Genomic DNA, 20,892 nt, shown 5'->3' with positions numbered 1-20,892 from the left:
AAAAGTAGTTGAGAATTTGGGTTTACCAGGACCTCATTTTGGAGTGCACAGGAATCAGAAATGGAAATTTATTCAATGCACAAGCTGACTTACTGAAAAAAAAAAGTTGGGGGGCAGAGGGGAGAGAATTACATTTTATTATTACTAAGCATTTGTATCTCTTCATTTTGATCATCTTTAGGTATGTGCAAGCAGCTCTTGAAAAGCATATAAAAATGAACCAGGTTTTTTTAATTTTCAAAAAGCAATAAAAACATTTATACAGAACATTATGACCTCCTAACGCCATCATTAGGACCCAACTCCTGCAGGTTACCAGTGTGGAGTCACCATCAAAAGCTGTTCTGCAAACAGGCAGGCAAGCAGCATGAGAGTATTCCCTTGATTACTATACTGTGACAACAATAATAATAATTAAGGGAACCTTCCTTTAGCTGGGTAACCTCGCCTAAACAGGTAAAACAGTTAATCAAAATCTAAACATGTGGTTTTCCAACACCAGTTTAGCAAATACAAAATTAGCTGCAACCAGAACAATTTCTAAGTTATCCCACAATAGTGATTCTTACACTTTGTTTCTTTGCTGTGTGATCCTTATGTATTTTTTCCCATTCGTCATCTTCTGTATCCTGGTCAAATGTTTCAGGGTATGCTGGTAATTTGTCTTTGGGGCATTCTTCATAGTAACTCCGAACATATTTTCCCACAAACCACCCTTTGTATTCTTCGGGCATTTTGCACTCCAGGCCATTATAGTGCACGTTGTAGTGATGCATTAACCAGTAGTAGAGGTAGTGGATGTTGTAGTCACATCTCCAAGGGTTATCTCTGAGCCACAAGAGTTTCAAAAAATACAAGTCTTCTAATACTCCATAGTCAAAGTTTTGCAGACTGTTGTTTGATAAATCTAACTCTTCTAAATGTGTGAGTCCTAAAAAAGCAGCTAGAAACAGAAAATATTTATTAAACCAATTGGGTAATTGGGTTAAGTGCACTGTATATTATAAGGACAAATTTAAATAAAAAATAAGAGAGTTAATTCTCTCTATTGAAAATAAAGGAAAAGATTTCCCTCCCCGCCTTTTTCTCAGCGTTCTTACTTTAGAAAACTTGCACGTACTTTCTCTTCTCTTTGAAATGTGTATATATCCTTTAGAAGGCTAAAGAGGCCTTTTTCAGCTTTATGAGGATCATCCTTCTTAAGAACCTGGGAGCCATCTCTTTGAAATGGAAACATCAAGGGAGAGAACACCTGTCTCCCAGTTTCTGTGGGGGGGGGGTAGGAGCCTTCTTCCAAGTCACAAAATCACCTCTTGTCATAAAGATAGAAGTTTGTTTTCCTCTTGATAAAGCCAATTAGCTAACACAGATGCCAACTCACTTGCGAGTAAGGTTAGAATGAACAATGTTTGACAAACGGTGCTGGCAAGTCTTCTTACTTAAGAACTAGCTATTATTTATCCTGAAAACACGTATGTATTAGGTTGTATCTGCTTGGCTATACAAAGGGTGAGATTTCCTTCTGTCTCTGCAATCTCTTAGCAGATTGCCTGTGATGTACATCACATTCTGGTTTAATGCTTATTCAATAATAAAAGAATCTTCTTTCTCTTTACCATTGTGGAGAGGATTTCTGTGTTGGGTGAAGACTTCGGTTTTAATTATATTTCCCTAACAGTATACGTGTCTAAATGTAAAATTCTGAAATATGTTTTTACTCAGACAAAGCTTTCCCCTTGATTAAATTGACTAGAATACAATATTTTATTTGAAAAATCAGTTTTAAGTTAATTTGTAAAAATGTACTTTGTGCTCATGTGCATTTTTTAATACTCACTGGAAAGTTGCCACAAAAAAGGCATGAATTAGGAAAATATCTCAAATGTAAGACATAAGTGCATAAAAAATGAGAAACGTGTTTGGGGGTGATTTGACAGCTCTCTGGGATATAACTCTGAAAATGCCTAGAAAATAGCCGTTTCCCAGTTTCCTTCCCAGGGGGAAGGAATTATATTCTTGTATTGTCCAAAACCAAAAAAATTTTTATCAACATTTTTAAGACATCTGGTTGTATTTTGGCAAGCTATGGTAGCGATCAGCTTTGAATCCATATGTATTTAATTCTGCTGGAGGGTGGATAATTAAAACAAATAGCAAACACATAACACAAAATAATACAACAGAAAGCTTTTTTTTCCCCTCTGAGAGTAAAGAAATCTAAACGTAAATTATCCCTACTTCAGTTGATGTAAACTGACTAGCTACTCTAGAATTTACAGGTCAATGCTGATTTCAAATATTTTGTTTGTTTCAAACATTTTCTCATTGCTCTTTTAAAATACTCTCCTCAGAGCATACAGTGCCCTTATTTTGAATTTGAAAAATATGCTCTCAAACTAATACCATTAACTATTTTCATATCATTTGTTCTCAGACAAAACCCTTAATTCCCCCTAAAAGAAGTCTATTTTGGTGCAAAGCAATGACTTGGGTCATTGGGAGAGGGGAGCAGGTGGCTGGGGAGGAGCAAAAGGTCAGCCCTTGCAATGATAGTTCTGAAGACACTGCATTTTAAAAAATTTGCAAACATTTTGTGAGTTAATGATCTCACAATTTTCTTTTTCTTTCTTTTTTTTTTTTTTTTTTAACGGGACGCGGCCTCTCACTGTTGTGGCCTCTCCGGTGCGGGGCACAGGCTCCGGACGCGCAGGCTCAGCGGCCACGGCTCACGGGCCCAGCTGCTCCACGGCATGTGGGATCTTCCAGGACCAGTGCACGAACCCGTGTCCCCTGCATTGGCAGGCGGACTCTCAAACACTGCGCTACCAGGGAAGACCTCTTCTCTTTTTTTTTAAAAAAAATTATTTATTTATTTTTGCCTCCGTTGGGTCTTTGTTGCTGCATGCGGGCGAGGAGGGGGGCGGCGGGGGGGGAGCGGGGGGGGGGATTAGACACTTGCCCAGGGACCCGAGACAGGCATGCTTGTCTTGCAGTTCTTTGGTTCTCATTCAGCAAAAGAGGATCTCCACCTCCAGATTCTTCACCCTGTGGCCTGGCTTTGTGGAGACCGGCTACCAGTGACTGACCTGCACACTAATACAATGATCGCTTACGTTTGGGAGAAGAGTATCTCTATAGTATTCTTATTCAATGTAAAATGAAAATTGCTTTTGATCTCAAAATTTTAAGATACTCCCAAGTTTACACTATCTGTACAGGCTAAGGTATGAGTGTAGCATATTGCTGTTCCTTTCAAAGTTTTTTAAAATTATGATTTCTTAATATTTACAAATGTTATTAATACTAAAATATGCCTTGGTAGCTCTAGAATATTCATTTTCAGTTTTTACTTCTACAATGTTAAAATCCTAATGTTCTGTTAATGGTATTAAATTACCTTTAAGAAAACAAGAAACAATTGTACTCAAAACGTTTATGACATTAACATTGCACTATTAATAGTAGTAATACACATTTTTAAAGACAGCTTTTCAAATTATGAACGCACTGCGAAGGCACAAATATTATGTACATTACAAATCTGATCAGCACTGCAGTAATTCTCAGTTCTTTCTAAAATTCAGTGAGTTAACTTACCATGCTCATTTTTGTCAGAGGCTTTGCTTAGCAAATGGAGAAGAGATTTGAAGGATGGAAAAGAGAATTGATCTTCATTTAGGATTAGATAAAATCCCTCTGGCTCTAGTTTGAGCACATTTTATCTTAATTTATGAGCACACTAGATCTTTTTTTTTTTTTTTTATTGCGGTACGCGGGCCTCTCACTGTTGTGGCCTCTCCCGTTGCGGAGCACAGGCTCCGGACGTGCAGGCTCAGCGGCCATGGCTCACGGGCCCAGCCGCTCCGCAGCATGTGGGATTTTCCCGGACCAGGGCACAACCCACATCCCCTGCATCGGCAGGCGGACTCTCAACCACTGCGCCACCAGGGAAGCCCTAGATCTTAATTTTATGAGCTTAATTTATTCTGCTTAGCAGATTGTTTCAAATTTACTTTAAACAAGTTAAAGTCTTACTTTAAATAAGTTTGGACTTAATGAAAAGCAAAGAAAATGCCAGATCTGAATTTCCTTTTAAAAATCACGACATGTTTAGCATATTACTGACCACTAGCCACATACCCTATGTATTTTTTTTTTTGGCTGCTTTGGGTCTTCATTACTGCGTGCGGGTTTTCTTTAGTTGTGGTGAGCCGGGACTACTCTTTGCTGCGGTACGCGGGCTTCTCATTGTGGTGCCTTCTATTGTGGCGGAGCATGGGCTTTAGGTGCGCAGGCTTCAGTAGTTGTGGCGTGTGGGCTCTAGAGCGCAGGCTCAGTAGCTGTGGTTCAGGGGCTTAGCTGCTCCATGGCACGTGGGATCTTCCTGGACCAGGGCTCGAACCCGTGTCCCCTGCATTGGCAGGTGGATTCTTAACCACTGTGCCTCAGGGAAGCCCTAGCCATATACTCTTATTTTTAAAATATATTCTACAAAACACTTCTTTTATTTGGACCAACTGAATAATTGTTGCTTATTACATACTTCATAAAGCAACAGTTTGGCAAATATTTCTGAGGGCCAAGCAAGTTCTACTATAAGCACCATGTTTCATTTAAATTCAAACTTCTTACTAGTTTTTTAAAAACTAAATTGTATTTACTATAAATGTTGCCATGGGCTTCCCTGGTGGCGCAGTGGTTGAGAGTCCGCCTGCCGATGCAGGGGACGTGGGTTCGTGCCCCAGTCCGGGAAGATCCCACATGCCGCGGAGCGGCTGGGCCCGTGAGCCATGGCCGCTGAGCCTGCGCGTCCGGAGCCTGTGCTCCGCAACGGGAGAGGCCACGACAGTGAGAAGCCCGTGTACCGCAAAAAAAAAAAAAAAAAAAAAATTGTTGCCATAATAAAAAAACAGAGAACACCTGTCACCTGTTTAAAGGGCTATTCTGTGGAACTTACCGGGATCTATGAATTGAACGCCGTTGCTGCTGAGGTTTAATTTCTTTAGCTCATGAGCATCTTCAAACTCCTTGGGTCGAAGCTGGTTGATTTTGTTGTGTGACAAGTCAAGTTTAACAATGTCTGGAGGGATGTTGTTTGGAACTTTCTTCAACTCTGGAAAAAATAAAAATGTTCAGGTTATCAAGCTCTCCTCTTGCCCCCATTTGTTCTATCACTCTTATCCCTGTGTGACTGAAGAGTCAGCTCTTGAAGGGAAAAAGGATATCCCATCTAAAGCCAAAGAACATTACTATATGAACAAGCCTTAGAATATGCTAAATTCCACCAAAGCCCAGCGAACCAAGTGCATCACACTTAGAGGAGCAGATATCACTCCCTGCTGAACTGTTCTGAGAAACTTCCTAGAGGCGGCAAGAAATCAAGAGCAGGACAGCAGGCAGTGCAGCTCAGCTGGCTGGGCATCAGGCGGCGTGGTGGGGCTCAAGCCTGGCCGCCTGTTAGAATCACCTGGGACGCTCTTAAAAACAGAAAGCTGAAACAAAATGAAACCCACAAATCAAACCACTCTTCCTGCCTCCCCTCCCATTCCCTTCCCACTCCTCTAAGAGCTTTCAGTATTAATTATTGCCTCTTTGTTGCATCTTCCTTTTATCCCTCTCCTCAGACTCCTTCTGTTAACAAATAAGCACAGATCTTGCCATCCTAAAAAAGAAACAAAAAGCCCTCCACCCTGATGACCCTCAGGCTGTTACCTCATTTCTCCTTTCCTTGGATGCTAAAATTGGAGAAAGAATAGTCCTCATCTGCTCCCCCTGCTTCTTCATCACCCGCTTATTCCCTGAATCCTTGTGACATAATTTATACTCCACCACTCCTCCCTGACTCTTCCCAAGGTACTGAAGTAATTGGACTCCTCAGGAGAAACAGTAATAACAATACTGCTGCTACTACTGCTACTACTACTACTGAGTCAACAATGACTACGACTACAAAAAAGCCTCTGGAAGAGGAGCCCAGTTATTTTTCATAGGTTAATAGGAAATCAAGGTTCACCTAATTTATCTCTTACTATTTATATTTGTCTTTAAATCATGCTTTAAAATACTATAAAGTGTGTTTATTTTATAGTTTAGCATAATACTTGCCCTTTCTTTTAATCTTTAGCAAAATATTCTGAAAAGGTTTTATTCAATTTTAAGTAGGGCAAGTGAAGCCTGTGAAGAGAAGCAAACCTGTTCAGACAAAAGAAAATTAGAAGCAACAAATAAAATGTCCAGATTAGTTCACACCTGAGAAACAGCATGACCCAAAGACTTTCTGAATAAGTAGAAATTCCTTGAACTAGGTACAGTAAGTTTATGAAAGGTGGTATCCATTTATTCATAATTCCCTTTTTGCTATAGAATAACTGACTTACTGATAATGTTTTCCAAATATTTTTTAAAAACCCCTTCTGGTATATATGATTTCTTAACTCATAGTATGTTTACTTTCATAAAGACTCAGTCTTACATCCCCCCTTCTTTTAACAGCTCAGAATCCATGGTTAATGGGATGGTATTGGTAGTTCCTTCTTTGGTATCCTTATTACTATTAAATTTGCTTTTTCTTCTTGATGGGATCTTGGTATCTTAGTACCTATGTACAAGAACTTTTTCTAGGTGCCCTAACAAGTATTATGTGACAAGAACCCTATGAGCTAAGTACATTATCCCCATTTTACAGATGAAGAAACTGAGGCACAACTTGCCCATAGTCACACTCGAGGATTTTTTTTTTTTTTTATAACACCCAGGCTCAGCGGGTATAAAGGGAAGCAGCTGACAATTTTGCTGCTGTATCTCTGCCTTGAGTGTTTGGGGTTGTTTTTGGTTTTTTAACATCTTTATTGGAGTATAATTGCTTTACAATGGTGTGTTAGTTTCTGCTTTATAACAAAGTGAATCAGTTATACATACACATATGTCCCCATATCGCTTCCCTCTTGCATCTCCCTCCCTCCCAACCTCCCTATCCCACCCCTCTAGGTGGTCACAAAGCACGGAGCTGATCTCCCTGTGCTATGCAGCTGCTTCCCACTAGCTATCTATTTTACGTTTGGTACACACTCTAGGAGTTAAACACAGACATGCTAGCCCCCAAAACTATGCTTCTAACCACTATGCTCTGCTGCCTATTCATGGTACCTTTCTGCTTCACTTACGCTGTTCCATCTGCTTAGAATCCTCAAGCTTGTCATGTAGGGTTAAGTGGGGATTGGGGAGCAACTGGGGTGGGGGTCAATATATTGGAATGGCCATAAGACCTTTCTGGCTCTGTATTTAAAATGACATCTCCCTGCTTTCAAGTAGGCAACAACAGCAATGATAATACCATTTCCTGCTTTTTCTCAATGGCAGTTAATCAGCATCAGGTGCAGGGTACATCTTACTGATTTTTTTCATTTTTGCACCCTCCTTGCCATGGAAGCTTCCTGAGGGAAGTGCCTAATATATCATAAATAAATAAGTGGTATGTGGCAGCCAGCTTCTAAAATGTCATGCAACAATCTCCTCTACTGATATTCATGCCCTTGTATAAACTCTTCCCCTTAAGTATGGGCTGAACCTAGTGACTTGCTTCTAATAATAGAATGCAGCAAATATGATAGGAGCTCACTTCCATAATTAGGTTATAAGAAATTGTGACTTTTGTCTGGCTAGCAGACTCTCTTTTGCTGGCTTTGATGAAGCAAGTTGCCATTTTGGAGAGGCTCACATGGCAAGTAATGAAGGCTGGCCTCTGGCCAACAACCAGCAAGGAACTCTGGCCCTCAGTCCAACAGTCCTTGAGGAACTGAATCCTGCCAGCAGTCATATGAGCTTGGAAGAGGATATTTTTCCAGTTGAGCCTTCAGGTGAAACCACATCTTGTTGCAGCCTTGTGAGAGATCCTGAAGTAGAGGACTCAGCTAACCCATATCTGGTTTCCTGACCTACAGAAACTGTGAGATAATAAAGTGTGTTGTTTTAAGCCACAGAGTTTTGGGGTAGTTTCTTAGGCAGCAACAAAGTTATCTAACTAACATATGGGAAATAATGAGCTCATTAAATGTGTTGAGTTTAATGATTCAGGAATATTGAGCCCTCTTGTAATAAAAATGCTTTGAAAATTTGGATTGACTTTATTTCCATCCTCCGATAAGACATTGTTTTGTTTGACCTAGAGTTGTGTCTGCCAACATATAGAAAGGTGAAAGATTTTAAGACTTGAACTTATTATAATGTTGCAACGCTGAGGTAATCCTCCCTTTAGGACCAGCAAGACCCTGACTGGAGAGCTATATTCTCTCTTGGGCACTACACGTAAACAAGGAGATGGATATCCCAGGAAAAAGTGAAAACCACAGAGACACTTGAAGAAATAATTTCTTGACATTTAGCATTTGGAATAATTATTGAGAATGGCTGTGGCATTTTCTTAGAAGATTTTTAAAAGAGGAATAGAGTTTTATTTCAAAATACCCAGGATCCCACCTCTCCTCTCTTCCTTCACTGCTACCCCATTGGGCCAAGCCACCATCACCTCTTGTCTGGATTATCCCAATATTGTCCTAAGCCCAGGTGATCATGTTAAAACATGTGAGATCCTGTCATTTTACCAGATGGCTTGCCATCCTCCAGATGGCAGAACCCTTTCATTGCTTCCCATCTCACTATGAATAAAAGCCCAAGTCCTCACCAAGGCCCTACAAAGCCATTAAGGGCTGTAGGTCTTCCTTGCCACCAGAGTTAGTATCTCCTAGGTCCTGGAAAACAGTCTATTTATCAGTACTTGCTTGCTGAACCCACATCTGCTGGGCTGGACATGAGGGTGAATGACAAGCAACCACTGTAGGACATGAGGGTGAGTCCCAAGCAACCATTGTAGGACAAGCTAAAGCGGGTTAACCACAAATAAATGGGTAGAAAAAAAATGTTTATGAGAACACCCTGAAACCCAGCTTAAGCAACGTGGCAGACCTGTGGAAGAGGAATATGAACTGCAGAACCAACTTTGGCATTGTTACCAGCAGACCTGAGTAAAAATAGGATCCACAAGTAATACCAGGAAATGCAAACCAAAGCCTTTACTTGTAGCCTTAGAAAAACATGGAAAAATCTTATTTGTTGTAGTGATGAGTAAAAACAGTTCTTTAGTTTTTAACCTTAAACTTGAATGAGAAATGCAAATGTTGATGTGAAGTATGTTTGTCTTTGATAAAGATTACACAAATACAAATTTCCCCAGACCAGAAATCAAATTTGGTCAATGTCCCCATTTCTAGACCAGGCACCACACGGTTATTTGCTGCTATCTGAGGTTTTTGGTAAACCTTCAACGAATATCATATTTACTTATCACCCCTGGCAAGCATTGCCTCTCCCCCAACCAAACCTTGCTGATTTTGAGGAGGAAATTGGGAAATTTTTTCCACGTAATTTCTCATTTAGTAGGCTACCCTGATTGTCAGCAATGTCAGAACTACTCTTAAGGCTTGGTAGTGGTAGGTAAAGAGATATAAATGGCCCTGTGTATTGCAAATAAAAGATTCTTAATTATTGTTCAAACTAATGGTGAAATTATCTTCAGAGGCAGCTGGGAACAATTTATGGTCATAATTCTCCACAGCCCTAATCTTAGAAGTAAAATAAATCCTTAAAATGGTAAATTATTCTGGTAAATGTGAAGCTAAAAAGCAGTTTTAAAACTCTCTCATGTATTTTTGGCAAATCCATCCATCTCAATATGGCATAAACATGGCTTTCAACTAATCTCACATTTATTCCCTTAGAAAGACTAAGTTTTGTTGGCAAAGTGCCTGTCACCCAGTGAATAAAGCTATTGTTTCTTTTTCTTGCTGTCAGATGTTTAAGGCAAAAATAGTGATCTTTGAGGTCTATGTGGTCAAAATGGCATGTATTAGGTACCCTACACACACCATCTGACTCATCATCTGTCAGCTAGGAAAGGCACAACTAATTCCCGAGTTAAGGGAATCTGTATTCGGGTTCCTTGAGTGTGATCATGTACATGATGAATTGTACAGAGCCTAAGAGGAGGGTTCAATACTGGAAGGAAGCACCCAGAAGGCTTTTATATATTCTTCTTGGTTAATAGGCATACCCAGAATCTTGAAGGAAGAGAGGACAGTGCATGGTGGCCAATGGCTTGGGAACTGCTTAGGGATTGCCTATGTGATCTTCAAAGGGCAACCTAACCTCTCTACTCCTCTACTTCTTCCTTCCTAAAATGAGGATAATAATAGTATTTCTTTTAAGCTTGTGAGGAGTAAATGACAATGCATGAAACTGCTATGTCTTAGGCACACAGAGCATTTAGATGGCAGCTCTCATTAATATCACTGCTAGTTCCACTCTTGATGGCATGTTTTAGGCTTCTTTAGATCCTACATAGTGTCCAACATGTGAGCACAATCAAAAGTATTACTACCCTCTGGCAGGCAGTTAGAGATGAACACTGCTGAACATTTAGTCTCAGTATTTGACATTTATTATCTAGTTATAGAATGGGGTAAGGAAAACTACAATGGATAAAATTCAGTGTCATACTTGAATTCCAGCCATGATTTTTAACTTCTATATATTTTTATGTTTAAAAGTTGCTTAAATTACTGCTCTGTAAGAGCAAAGAAAGCAGCTCAACTATTGTCATCAATCTAAAGAACATGGCCCTGTGCCAGGCAGTACCAAAGGGAATTTAATAGAGAAGACCTTTGACTTTGAACTTATGGGAATCAACAATATACCAAAAAATGAAAAGTAAATTATCAGCTGAATCAATAGACTGATATCAACCATAGTGAGAGTGATTTATATTGATATTAAAAGACACAACTACCCTTCATTTTATAATCTAAAAAGTATAGGCTCTGATTTACATCATCACTAACAAGTGGAGGACCTTGAGTTGTCCTTTAGTGTTAGTATATATGTACTAACCGTGCATGTCATATAAACTTTATTTATACTGTTTTCCAGTAAATCATGTGTTTTTAAAGCATGAAGAATGAATTTATGGAGCATGTCTGGAAGGTTGTGTTTAGACAACAACAGTAACTTGAGGAAGGAGAGCAATAAAAAATATATTTGTATTTTTATAAGTTGATTTTTGCCAAGAAAAAAGAGAAAAATATCATGGAAAAAAAGACAAAGGCAGAAATAGGCTCACTGGAGAGGGAATGGCCAGAGCAGAAAAGCAGTAAAAAAGAAAGCTATTTCCTACTATGTTATCTTTTCTTAAATTACAGTGTGGTATAGCTGTAGAAATCTTCAATTTTGTGTTAATAGCATTTTTCTCAGATAATTAATGAGCTTAACTCTACTATTTTCTCTTTGTCACCTGATACAGCAAGTGCAAATTAACTTTAGCTTGAGGATAGAACCTTAGCGATATCAAGTAGGTTTTCTAACTCAAGTCTAGGAATAGTAGCTTTGTATTAGTTTTTAAAATATATAATTCAAGTTTTTAAGCATCACAAAGGAAATCCTAGTAAAACATGCTCTTTGTCATGAAGCACCAAGTACTCACCGTTAACCGTGTTAGGGAAATTCCACCCAATCTGGCTACAGAGAAAATTCACGTACTGACTTCTCTGCAATTCTTTAATGCTTTCTTTGTTCCAGCTGCTTGTTTGAACATGGTTAGATTAATTATGGATGCCAGCAGGCTCAGGTGGACCAAGTTTCAAATCTTAGTTTTGCTGCTTACCTATGAGACCTTGAGCAACTGACTGAACCTCCCTTAGCCTCATTTTCCTCAACTGTAGATGGGGATACTATCATTACTACCTTGTTAGCAGCTGTAAACAGCATGTGTGTGGAATACCTGGAGCATAGTACGTTCTCAATTAATGAGCACTTTCTCTCAAACTCAGAGGATCCCATGACGGCATCTCCCAGGTTATGATACTGTAATTGCTCTACTCTAGCATCAACGATATATACTTCACAGAGTGTCACAGTAAGCAAAGCTTTTGGTGTCATGTAGTCGTGGTGTGATCTAACCAGGTGTCACCTTCCACAGTCAGAGAGAGGGAGCAAGTCTTGAGCAAGACTTCGCTGAAAAATGAACAAATTTATTCCTGCTTCTTCAAAATCCACAGATTCCTGCCTGTGGTTTCCTTGAGAGGAGCCAGTCTCCATGTTCCTCTTAACCTTTCCTTTCTGTTCTTAAAACAAACCCTCCTAAAATAACTGGAAGGAATGATACCATGCTCTTTATGACCCTAATTCAATGACATCTGGCTTTAATTTAATATTACATATAAGTTATTAACCCATGACAGAAATGAAACAGACACTCAAAATGCCTTGTTGTCCTAGGATAGATTAGCGGTGCCCAGACCACACTTTGAGAATGTCTTCACTAACATGTCAGGAGCCTTACTGAAATCTCCCATCTGTTTTCTTATTTCATGTATTTGTCCTGTATGCACAAATCCCGCACACTACTAGCCCAAGATTGTGTGCGATGTAAAAGCAAGTAATGATTTGCAGAAAGTAAGTAATAGTCTAGAAAGCTATTCTTAGTCGCATAGTTCTTGGATTAATACTTTCAACTTAGTTTTTTTCAATATTCTTATGTTTTATTTTGGATAATTTGGGAACAATTAAGATACAGGATGTTAGCAAGCATTTTTGAAAACTCTGAGACTAAATTATAAGAACTACAGACACGCCATCACTACAGCCCACTTGGCTTCCTTCTCCTGGTGTTCTCACCTGTCCTGCTCTGCACATGGTTTTCCTTGAGGTTATTATCGCCCCACAGATGCATACCATGTTTTGAATTTAATTGGTGTAAATCAGGTTATACAGACAGCACTGGCACTTGATTTCATACCCACTGGTTTACCTACATAAGTTAAATTACATTGGATTTAAAATTAAAGAAATTTCTTACAGCCACAGCTTGCAATGAGCAAATAAGAGTAGGACCCAAATGGCTGCCCCTCCTGAGCATACCTCCTACCCTCCTCTAATGTTCCCCAAATCACTAACCACCTTGAGCTCGGGTAAATTCCACTGTCATTGGGGAAAGATTTCTGGTGGAAATGCTCCCAAAATTCTAAGTCATGGTGGGATGCAGAAATTCCTAAGACTCAGAAAGCATTTTTAATCATCCATGAAAACGAAAAAGTTAAGAAACTTACAAACCTTTTCTTTTGCAGTCCAGTGTTCGTATGGGAAACACGTAGTTGTGGCAAAGAGAAGAGTCCACCTCAGGCTTGATGACTGGGGGTTTCCCTGACACTTGGGGTTTTGGATCCAAATGTGCCTTTTCTTCTTCATTACACAACTGTTCAGATTTTATCTGCCTCAGTTTTTTATTTTTTAGTCCTTGTGGGCTTTCACACTTGGCGTAGTTCCCCAAATTCCGGTTCCTTGGAATCTGCAACATTGAAATAAGCGTTTCCATCTCACAAGTACAATGCCAGGGATTGTCATAGAGACGCAGGTAGCTCAGGAGAGGTGTGTAAATGAACACTTCCTCTGTCAAGACTTTCATCTGGTTGTGCTGCAGTAAGAGAGTGGTAAGTTTATTTAAACCAAAGAAAGCCTCACTCTCAATTTTGGAGATCTCATTCTGCTGTAAATCCAAGCTTTTCAGCTTTTTAAACTTGGAAAACATGCTGTTCTTCAGTACGCGGATTTTGTTTCTTGCTAATAGCATGTGCAGTAAATCCTGAGGCCAGCCGGGCAGCACATAAACTAGTTTTCTCTCTTGACAATCTAAGTATTTCTCGTGAAGATATGTGTACACTTCACAGGGGAGGCCTGGAGCGTAGCGTTTGACCAGGCTGGAGCCCTTCCGGCTCCCACCAGCCCGGCTGTGATTCACTCGGTTTCTCGCACCCCCAGGGCTTCCTTTGCGCTCAGCGGCTTTACAAAAGAAGAGCAGGATTAAGATGGTTACCACGCGCATCCTGACATCCAGCTGGCCCCAATTACTTGGTGTGACAGATGGAACAATGAAAGTATTCCTTTGAAATCCACGTTTGCGTAATCTTAACTAATGCAGTTCAGGAACAATGAGGCCCAGCTGAGGTACGGTGGAGTCCCTAGATTGCAGGAGGAAAAAATATTTAGAGACCATTGTGAGCAACGCAACTGACAAATAATAGCAAGTTTTCAAGTTATTTTTATTTTTAAGCAAAGGCATTCCGTTAATAAAGGCACATGCAGAAGAGTGGTGTAGAAGTCTCCACACCCTCCTACTTGCCTGGTTTGGTAGCTAAATGTTTGGGCCCTGAGTGTGAATCAAGGCTCTTCTACTTGCTGAACTGTGTGACCTCAGGCTAATTATTTAACCTCATCTTCAGCATCTGTAAAGTGGGACTGAGGATACCTCTAGTATTGTTGGGAAGATGAAACAGGCTCATGTGCATCAAACACTTCGCAGTGCCTGATCCAGGGGAAGTACTCCACATTGTTAGGACTTAGCATTATGAAAACTGAAACTGGATTCAAGAAATTAAAGGGATTCTCCTTACAGCTTTGAGATGTGCAAATCAGAGTTGGACTCCAATGAATGTTCTCCTGAGCTTATTTTTTTCTTTCCTTTACTGTCTCCCAATCACCAATCATGTTGAAGGTGGGCTCCAGAAATGCTCAGGCTAAACTGCAACTGTCCTTGTCATTTCCTGCACATCTTGGCTTAAATGTCACCTTCTCAGCAAAACCTTCTCTGATTGCTCTATTTAAAAGTAGTACCCCTTCCCACTCGCTGGTTGCCCTCTATTCCGTTTCTGGTTTTATTTCTCTCCAGGGCACGTATCACCATCTGTCAAAATAGATATTTTGTTTCTTTTGTTTATTGTCCTTCTCCCCCAACTAGGATGTAAACTTCCTAAGGGCAGGAATTTTTCTCTATTTTGTTCACTGCTGTATTTCCAGTACCTGTAGAGTTTCTAGCACATAGCAGGTTCTTGATAAATATTTGAATTGCATGAATTCAGGTAACCACTCTATAAAAATATTAATAATCTCATAAATTTAGTTATTATATTTTTTGGTATCTATTCTTCCCTTAAGTATTACTGATGACTTCCAAGAGCTGCACATTTTTTTTAACATCTTTATTGGAGTATAATTGCTTTACAATGGTGTGTTAGTTTCTGCTTTATAACAAAGTCAATCAGCTATACATATACATCTATCCCCATATCTTCTCCCTCTTGCGTCTCCCGCCCACCCTCCCCATCCTACCCCTCTAGATGGTCAGAGCACCGAGCTGATCTCCCTGTGCTATGCGGTTGCTTCCCACTAGCTATCTATTTTACATTTGGTAGTGTGTATATGTCCATGCCACTCTCTCACTTCGTCCCAGCTCACCCTTCCCCCTCCCCGTGTTGTCCTCAAGTCCATTCTCTACGTCTGCATCTTTATTCCTGTCCTGCCCTTAGGTGCTTCAGAACCTTTTTTTTTTTTTTTTTTTTTTAGATTCCATATATATGTGTTAGCATACGGTATTTGTTTTTCTCTTTCAGACTTCACTCTGTATGACAGACTCTAGGTCCATCCACCTCACTACAAATAACTCAATTTCATTTCTTTTTGTGGCTGAGTAATATTCCATTGTATATATGTGCCACATCTTCTTTATCCATTCGTCTGTCGATGGACACTTAGGTTACTTCCATGTCCTGGCTATTGTAAATAATGCTGCAACAAACATTCTGGTACATGACTCTTTTTGAATTATGGTTTTTTCAGGGCATATGCCCAGTAGTGGGATTGCTGGGTCATATGGTAGTTCTATTTTTAGTTTTTTAAGGAACCTCCATACTGTTCTCCATAGTGGCTGTATCAATTTACATTCCCACCAACAGTGCAAGAGGGTTCCCTTTTCTCCACACCCTCTCCAGCATTTATTGTTTGTAGATTTTTTGATGATGGCCATTCTGACCATTATGAGGTGATACCTCATTGTAGTTTTGATTTGCATTTCCCTAATGATTAATGATGTTGAGCATTCTTTCATGTGTTTGTTGGCAGTCTGTATATCTTCTTTGGAGAAATGTCTATTTACATCTTCTGCCCATTTTTGGATTGGGTTGTTTATTTTTTTGATATGGAGCTGCATAAGCTGCTGCTGCTTGTATATTTTGGAGATTAATCCTTTGTCAGTTGCTTCGTTTGCAAATATTTTCTCCCATTCTGAGGGTTGTCTTTTTGTCTTGTTTATGGTTTCCTTTGCTGTCAAGAGCTGTACATTTTTAAGAATTGTTTTCATCTTTAAAATTCTGAAATTGGTTTTGGTTTGTACTTATTACTTAGGACATAGCCCATTCTTGGCAGAGACAGAAATATTCAAAATGGATTTATAATTAATAACATTTCTGTTGTTATTGTCGTGGGGCTCTTTGGTTATAACTGGCAGATGTGTTTCCTATTCATTGTAGCAGTGTGAATGCCAGGATCACCCCCTTACCTGGAGTTTTCCTGCTTGTACAGGTCTCCTCCATCTAGAATGCCTTTCCCCTTCTTTGCCCCAAGCATTCCTCCCATTCACTGTTTTGTGTCCCCTCCCCTCACTGCTTCTCTTCTGTCTCAGATTTGGAGTTTTACTTACTGTTAGTCTAGACCCAGAGAGCTGATTGTATAACACAAGCCTTGTTTCCCCTGCCAGAGCACAAGCTGTGCAGGTGTCTCTGGTTCCAGAACTAATCAGGCACTTAACCTTTCTGACTCTCCACATCTCAATCTGCAACTCATTGTAAACTGTATGTAACTCTAACCTAAAATAGAAATATTTTGTGAATTTCTATGCATGATGAATTATTCATGATATTCATGCTTAATTATTTGTGGGGAGGAAGTGTGCTGATGTTTGCAACTTACTTTAAAATGCATAAAAAATTAAGATGGATTGAGGGACAGAGAGATGGATGTACAGGTGGATATGTGATAAAGCAAATATAGTAAAATATAAATTGTAGAATATGGGTGGGTGATGGGTACATTCACTGTACAATTCTTCAATTCTCTCAACTTTTTTGTATGTTTGAATGTTAAAAGGTAACAAAACCCCCCAAATTAACAAAAATGTCATGCCACAAAAAAGCAGACTGGTTTTCTTCAAGTGCTTCAAAGCTGAAAGCTCTAAGTATATACAGTTTCTTCCCAAAATAGTTTTCTCTTTCCCCCTTCCTTCTTTAATCCTCAAACAATAATAAACATGTGTATACTTTTTAATTTTAAAGCCAAAATAAATCATTTTTTCTGGGGAAAGGAAACCATATACTTGGGACAAGTTATTTGCCAGGGTTTTTGTTTGTTTTCTGATGAATACACAGCAGTGAATGTAGGATGGAAAAACTTTAAAGATTTGTAATATGGTGTTTAATAATGTGTAACTTGTTTGATTTAGGCCTCTGTAGAAACTTGCAAGAGCTGAATGTCTCTGACTGTCCAACACTCACTGTGAGTATAAGAAGCTTATTTTACTGTTGTTTATATAGATTCAGACTTGCTCCACTGGAGCACTAATACACAGAGATTCTGCCAAAATACATGCCTGTGTGCTCATTTAGGATTAAATATGGAGAAAAGCAAACTATGTTAAACACTGGCAAGAAATTTTATCCAACTTATGTAATGCTCTTATTATTCCTGTAGATATGTCCAAGGTTGGAGTCTCTGGAAAGTGGAAACTATTCAACGATTAGACAAAAATGAACTATATTTCTGTTTAAGGCCATGTGTGCATGAGACAGAAAAAATTGGGCGCCAGCAGAGACAATAGGCTCAATTTATAAGTCTTCATGACTATCAGCTGTGGTGCCAAAGAAGATGGAAATGAACATGTAACTCTAGCCAACTCCTTCCTAGTCCCTGTCTCCAGGCTTTCCTCTACTTCCAATCTGTCTTACACCCTGTGCACACAGAATATTCCTTCTTAAAGGCAGATCTGACCACTTCACTACCATCTGCCATCATTTATACACACACTTATCATCTACACTATTGGATAGAGTCAAAGCTCTTTAACATTACTGTACCTTGGAGACCCTCGGTCGTCTTGTCTCTGCCTCCCTTTCCAGCCTCATCTTCTTATAAATCCTACATGCACATTAAGTTTCAGCAGCCACAAGCTGCTATGCTTTCTTTCCTGCATGCACCAAGCTCCTCTTGCTGTTTTGCCTTTGCTCCGGCTGTGCTCTTTGCTTGGAGATAGGAGGGAAAAGAATGAACGGCCTGATTGCTTCCCCCTCCTCATTAAGCACCAGCTCCAGGATGAAGTCCATGCCCCTTGGCACAGGTGAAAAGACTTCGTGAATTGGCTCTTCCTTGCTACCTACCCAGACTCATCATTAACAGTTCTTTCTTTCAGATTTCTACTGGATTTCATTCTTTCTGTGGATATTTTTAGCACCTACTATGTTAAAGATATATTTATCTTTATATATAAAGATATATAGGGAACTTATATGTTATAAAATAGAGGTTCTATAGGGAATTTAAGATGAATTTTCAGTTTTGGCCCTCAGGGAGCTTTAGTTCTCACTTGGATAAAAGATCATATTCTTTAATTTGGCTTTCTAATAGGAAAGTCAAAACAAGCCCATCTGGGCTTCCCTGGTGGCGCAGTGGTTGAGAGTCCGCCTGCCGATGCAGGGGACACGGGTTAGTGCCCCGGTCCGGGAAGATCCCACATGCTGCGGAGCGGCTGGGCCCGTGAGCCATGGCCGCCAAGCCTGCGTGTCCAGAGCCTGTGCTCCACAACAGTGAGAGGCCCGCGTACCGCAAAAAAAAACCCCCAAAAACCAAAAAAAACAATTCCATCTGTGTTGAATTTGTGAACATCAAAGTCTTTTCCAGTTTTAGAGTTTAATAATGTACAGGGCTGATAACTTTATCCAGCTACATTTTACTATTGTCTTTCCCTTTGAGACAAAGACTGAGAGACAGGCTTACATTTAAGGAGTTGAGTAACATTCATTCAAAAAAGCTTTGATTTCTAAGAAGCTTGCCTTATGAATATATTACATCCGGAGAGATTTTGAGTGCATCATAGACAAATTCATGGACCATCCTGCAATGTAGACACTGAAACAATTTTTGCATTTATGTGCTCAAACATTTGGGGATTGAAATTTGAGCTCTTTTAAATATTGAGAACAAAATTCCTTTGAACTTCCTCCTCATCTCAAAGGGAAAATCAGATTATTCTATGTTACATGATGCCTACTTCATCTTCCTCTTGCTGGCTCCCATATATTTTCATCTGTGTGGCCACCTCTCTAGGGTGTAAACCAGCTTTCTATCTTCCTCCTTGTCCCATTTCATTTGCATTTTTGCTGGCGTCTTCCACCAGGTGCACAATCACTTTGACGGCTGATTGGCACCATGAACATTTTTGAAGATAGATTCTTTCTATTGAACTATAATGCCACACATTATGTTTGTTCTCTCCATTCCTGCTGGGAAAAAGTGTACTGTATACTCTTTAATCTGTACATGTATATCCAAATCCTACATTTTGGTGGTGGAGTGTCTAGAAAAATTGCTGGTATCTTGAATGCAGTGGCAAGAGTACAGTGTTTATTGAAAGCCCTGCACTTGTTCTCATGCGTCATTGGCACATAGAACCTTTCGACAACAGAACTACAGTTTTACAACTTAAAAAAAAAAAACCTTGTGTTCTCTTTAAGGTGTGGTTTGCTTCCCCTGTAAATCAATCAATTCTTATCCCATGTGCAAAATGCTCTGACCTACAGGATTTTGTTATTTTAATATTCATGATTCCAGGAAGCAGCTAGGAACAGAATGTTAGGCATTGATGGTCCTGCTGAAAGTAAACCTTTGCCATCCTTAGTGGTGTTCGGGGAAGCCATATTGACCATGCAGAATTCTTCCCCGAACCTCATCTCCTAGCCTAGTGGCAGTTTACCTCTTCCTGCAAAGGCCTATTCTTCCAGGACAATGTACCACAAATATTTAAAACTAGCAGACTTCTTCAGTGTTCCTGGGGAGACTCATAAATCATTAAATAAATACAAACTCGCTGCTACTCATTCTAGAACATTTTATAAATAGTTACCAATACAAGAAGCAGCACCATTGCAATCAAAGCTTGAAACACATCTGTCTTGCCAATGTCAATTTAGGGCTCATGCTTGAAATCACTCTGTGTTTTTCTCATGTTGCAGTCACACTGTTCTCTTGTACTGGATTTCAGCTCTCTGGGAGAGGGTTCCCTGAATCTTTGATATTCTCCCCTGCAGTACCCCCTGCATTGAATTTCATGTCCAACACGTATGCAGCCTATATTTTACTTCAGGACATCTCAAACTTAACGTAAATTTGGTGCAAGGCTGTTTAGCTGTTTTAATACCTTCAGTAACAGAACCACAGAAACTTAATCACACACACACACCTCTGTATCAATATACATGTGTAAATATGGACTCACTTTTTTTTTTTTTTTTTTTTTTTGCGGTACGCGGGCCTCTCACTGTTGTGGCCTCTCCCGTTACGGAGCACAGGCTCCGGACGCACAGGCTCAGCGGCCATGGCTCACGGGCCCAGCTGCTCCGCGGCATTGGGATCTTCCCGGACCGGGGCACGAACCCGTGTCCCCTGCATCGGCAGGTGGACTCTCAACCACTGCGCCACCAGGGAAGCCCTGGACTCACTTTTTAATGAAGTCCAGTTGAAAGAGTTTCATCCTGTCTTTCAGAATGATTTTAGTAAATTTAAAAATGGATCCACTTTTAATCATTTTCATGTATCTAACGAGTCAGGAGTGTTTGACACTTTGACACGAGCTCAAAGGGTTGAACTGGCAAGGGTTCAGATTTTAGTGAAGTGTCATTGTGATGCAATGGGATTTTATTTCCAAAGAAAGGGAACGGGAGGGAGTAATGAACCTTCAAGCAAAGCCAT

The 20,892-nt window shown here is 39.8% G+C and overlaps 2 protein-coding genes across 2 annotated transcripts in view; one reads left to right on the top strand and one right to left on the bottom strand.

Annotated features, from left to right (window-relative positions):
* FBXL13 (F-box and leucine rich repeat protein 13) overlaps positions 1-20,892 on the top strand; it is a gene marked incomplete at both ends in the record, with an annotated part of 180,714 nt that overhangs the window by 71,599 nt on the left and 88,223 nt on the right. The window contains 1 exon segment of the mRNA XM_082661714.1: positions 17,375-17,427. Coding sequence (XP_082517840.1) covers positions 17,375-17,427 — 53 coding nt within the window.
* LRRC17 (leucine rich repeat containing 17) lies at positions 230-13,927 on the bottom strand (the record flags this gene model as incomplete). Its single annotated transcript, XM_082662498.1, has 3 exons — positions 230-943; positions 4,958-5,113; positions 13,159-13,927. The coding sequence occupies 3 exons, from the start codon at positions 13,925-13,927 to the stop codon at positions 546-548; spliced, it is 1,323 nt and encodes a 440-aa protein (XP_082518624.1). The 3' UTR covers positions 230-545.

Source organism: Grampus griseus (assembly GCF_964374135.1).
Source record: "Grampus griseus genome assembly, chromosome: 9".
Lineage (NCBI taxonomy): Eukaryota > Metazoa > Chordata > Mammalia > Artiodactyla > Delphinidae > Grampus > Grampus griseus.
Note: the sequence above shows the minus strand (reverse complement) of the source record. Positions and strands in the feature narration are given on the sequence as shown.